This window comes from Triticum dicoccoides, chromosome 4B (genome assembly GCF_002162155.2).
Source record: "Triticum dicoccoides isolate Atlit2015 ecotype Zavitan chromosome 4B, WEW_v2.0, whole genome shotgun sequence".
In the NCBI taxonomy this organism is placed as follows: Eukaryota; Viridiplantae; Streptophyta; class Magnoliopsida; order Poales; family Poaceae; genus Triticum; species Triticum dicoccoides.
Genome location: NC_041387.1, coordinates 640437329 through 640440985, shown reverse-complemented (window position 1 = coordinate 640440985; position 3657 = coordinate 640437329). Strand labels below are relative to the sequence as shown.

General features: G+C 57.9%; 1 protein-coding gene across 1 annotated transcript; it reads right to left on the bottom strand.

Moving 5' to 3' along the window:
* Positions 1-613: 613 nt before the first annotated feature.
* LOC119291962 (cyclin-dependent kinase inhibitor 5-like) lies at positions 614-3224 on the bottom strand. The gene is made up of 3 exons (XM_037570771.1): positions 2720-3224; positions 1161-1358; positions 614-1055 (listed from the first exon to the last, which is right to left on the bottom strand). Exons 1-3 carry the CDS (start codon positions 3109-3111, stop codon positions 986-988), a joined length of 660 nt encoding a protein of 219 aa, XP_037426668.1. The 5' UTR covers positions 3112-3224; the 3' UTR covers positions 614-985.
* Positions 3225-3657: the final 433 nt, after the last annotated feature.

Sequence of the window (3657 nt, the reverse complement as noted above, 5' to 3'; positions counted from 1 at the left end):
TAGCGCCAACCTTCTTGGAAACGTGCGCGCCCTCCACTCAAAGTAGTAAATTCTAAAACTCAGCGCTCGTTGCAGAGAGGACTGCGAGCGATGTAGCGAGCGGGACAAAGATAAACGTCCATCGACAGTGCTGCTTTTTTCGATTAAACAAGCACTAGAACTAATAAAGCAGACGGTAAAAAAGGCCCAGGTGAAGTGAAAAGGACAGTCGACTGCTTCCATGGAGGTAAAAATGGAGCGGGTTGGAAAACCTCTCCCCGTGCACGGGTAGGCCAAAAGGAGCAACTTTGTTACCAGTTTACCTCGTGGGTAACAAGTGCATGCCTGCCTGCTGCCAAGAAAGAAAGAAAGGATGATTCGGCAAGACCATCATCCATGATGAGCGCCATCATGCCCATCTCCATCCACATCTACTCACCCCCCACACACAAACAGTCCAAGCTTTGGCCTCCCATCAGTCTCACAGGTTCCACCATGACCAGCATCCACTCTCTCCACTCAGCTTACTGCAGAGCAAAGGGCACACAAGTGCATCCACAACAGTAACCTCACAGGTCCAATCACACACACGCACAGTCACAGTCACAGCACTGCAGAGATTGAGAGTGAGAGAGAGGTGAAAATAAATCTAGCTCTGATTCATTCATTCATTCATCGACGGAGGACCGGGATACAGAAGATAACCGAGCTGCTAATCAAAGCTAAACTGAAGCCTACGGGATGAGATGTTGTTACCTAACGACGGTTACAGTGAGGCTGGGGATCAGGCTGTTCCTTACACTGACACATGGCTGGGCTACTACTGAGTGACTGACGGCGGGCTAACTCTAAGTTTTTACAACAGGTGAATCAGAAAACCTAACGCTACTGCATTTGCATTTGCATTCCCTCCCGGCATGTTGCTTCTGCTGGTCATTCTGGTGTTACAGAGATCAATGGAGGAGCTCCTGGTGGTGGTGGTAGTGGTGTGAGGTATGAGGAAGCCCTAGCAGTCTAGCACCGTCCACTCGTACCGCCCCGGGAGCGGGCGCTCGCTCGCCGGGCAGAAGTTGTACCTGGTTATTTTTAGATCAGAGCAGTCCAGTGTCAGCAAGTTTCGCTTTGCCGTATGCATAGTTCAGGTGAAGAGGAGGAGGAGGAGGAGGCAGAGTTCTTCTTACTTGTCCCTGAAGCTCTGGTGCTGCTGCTGCTCCGCGGCGGCGAAGAACTCGTCCATCTCGAGCGAGCTCGGGACGTAGCGGCACACCGGCGTCTGCGCCCTGCGCCGGGAATGGTTGCGGGCTCCCGTCGCCGACCCCGGGGTGCTCATCGTCTCCGAGCTGTAGATCAGGCTGCACGGCGTCGTCTCCCTGGTGCCCCTGCAAGCAACCAACAGCACATGAGGTTCAGAAGCTGAAATGCACACGAGGTCTTGCAAATTACTACTGCAGATGCAAGCTTGGTTGGTGAGCTCGGGTGACAGCAAGCTACAGGAAGTCGAACACGACAGCTCATTCATTTTCTAGCATGCATGATCTTGTCCATTTCATTGCTTGCAAGTGCCCCACGCTAGACAATGTGAGGCGCACCTGATTATTGGTGCAGCGCAAGCACAAGCACGCTGAATGACTGGACGCTGACAAACAAGCAACAACTTGGCCTAACACGGCCAAGCAAGCGAGCTAAATGGGCGCGTGCGTTCAACATGCATACGCCGGGCAAAGGGACCACGGGATCAATCATGCGAACATACGTAGAACTAAATAAGCCGGAGAAAGATATATTTACTGAGGTCTTCCACGGCCTGACCAAAGTAAAATCTGTTCCGAACAAAAACGTGGTCCGGCGTCCATTCAAGGCCCGGTCAGGAAGCTAACAGGAGGCCAGCGAGCATTCAATGGCGGCGGTGGCGCTCTGGTACAAGTGCTGATGATGAGCTGCATGCCATTTTCGCCCACGGCGGTGGCGGCTGGCGGGCGGGCGGGCGAGAAACTGGGCCCTGAGTGCGACGGCGGTGGCGCCTTTGGGGGGTTGAAATTGCCCGGGAAAGAGCGGGAGAGGAAAGATTGGGGCCGAGCCAATGGAGGGCGGCTGTGGTGGGGAAGGGGAATGGAAAGGGGGCTGCTTTCCTCTGCCACTATCGGGAAAAGGCGGAGCCACGGCCGCGGCCACTGGAGGGGGAGGAGGCTCCACTGATTTCTGGAGGAGGCTCCACTAATCAAGTGCAGCGCCCACTTTGATTGGGGGTTGGGTTGATTGAGTGCGCCTTTGATTGTTTGGACGGGAAAAATGGTGGCTTTTTTGGAGGGGGGGAAATGGGGGCCTTTTTCGCCGGGTCAACACGGCGGGCAGGCGTTTCTTTCTTGGATTCTTTCGAGCGGACGCCAACGGCTAATGGTTGAGGAAATTCATTCAGGCTGAAAACGGAGAACCGATGATTCTTGCAAGAATCCCGGCACAATCAGCGGAAGCTGTGGATGTTTGGGCGCTTCAATCCTGGGGAGATAGAAAACCAGCGTCGGCGCTCGTCTGAGGAAACTCATAGGGAGGGGATTCTTGAGGTTGCCGGCGCTTCAGAGTTGAGATTTGAGACCACGCGGCGGCGCTAATGGAGCGCGATAAAGCATAAATCCCAATCGTATTGGTATCACCCGGGCGCGAGAAGGGATTGCTGGCTGAACCGGAGAGGGGGGATTGGGGGAAGAAAGAAAGAAAGAAAGAACTGGTGCTCTGTTGTTACCTGTCGGTGGCGTCCCAGTCCAGCACGTTGTCGCCGAAGGAGACCTCGAGGTCGGCCTCGAACCCCTCGGCGGCGAACGACGGCGCCTGCTCCATCCTCCTCCCGCCAGCGGCGGCGGCCCTCCTCGCGGCCGGCTGCGGCGCGTCCTCCTTCTCCCTGGCCCCCGGCGGCGGCTGCTTCTCGAGCCGCCTGCTCCTGAGCTCGAGGTAGTCGCCAGCCCCGGGGTCGCCGTCCTCCTGCCCCTTGCGCTGCGGCGAGGGGGACGGGGAGGGGGCGCGCTGCTGCTGCGCGGCGAGGGTGCGGGAGCGGGTGCGGACGCCGAGCAGCGCGCCGGCGACCTCCATGACGGCCACCTCCCCCGAGGCCTTGCTCTTGCGCATGTACTTCCCCATGGCGCCGGCCGCGGCCTCTCCTCTGCTTCCTCTGCTTCCGGTGGGCAGCTGGCTGGGAGGGGAGGGGAGGGGAATCGCGGGAATAATGGGGAGCGGGAAAAAGGGCGCGAGGGGGCGGGGGATTTGGCGGGCTCGGGCGCGCGAGGCCGCCGCTGTATTTAGAGAAGGAGAGAAAATCGGGGAGGACGGACGGAGGACCCGCGCGCGATTTTTTGTCGAAAAGGACCGATTTGCGAACGTAATTGACAAAAAAGACCACGTGCGGATGAATTTGACAAAAAAGACCACCCACGCTGTGGCGGCAGGCGCGCCACCTGCCGCCCCTGCCGCCACGGTGGTAGGCGGCAGCCAGCCGATAACAACCAGCACCGCTTCAGAACGGAACGACGGGAAGCAGATGGGCCCTGCCGCCTTAGGGCGTGGCGGCAGGCCTGCATGGCCGCTGCTGGTATTGCGTTGCGACCAGTTTGGCCAGTGATGGATGCATGCATCATTCGCAGCACTAGCAGCGGCCATGCAGGCCTGCCGCCACGCCCTAAGGCGGCA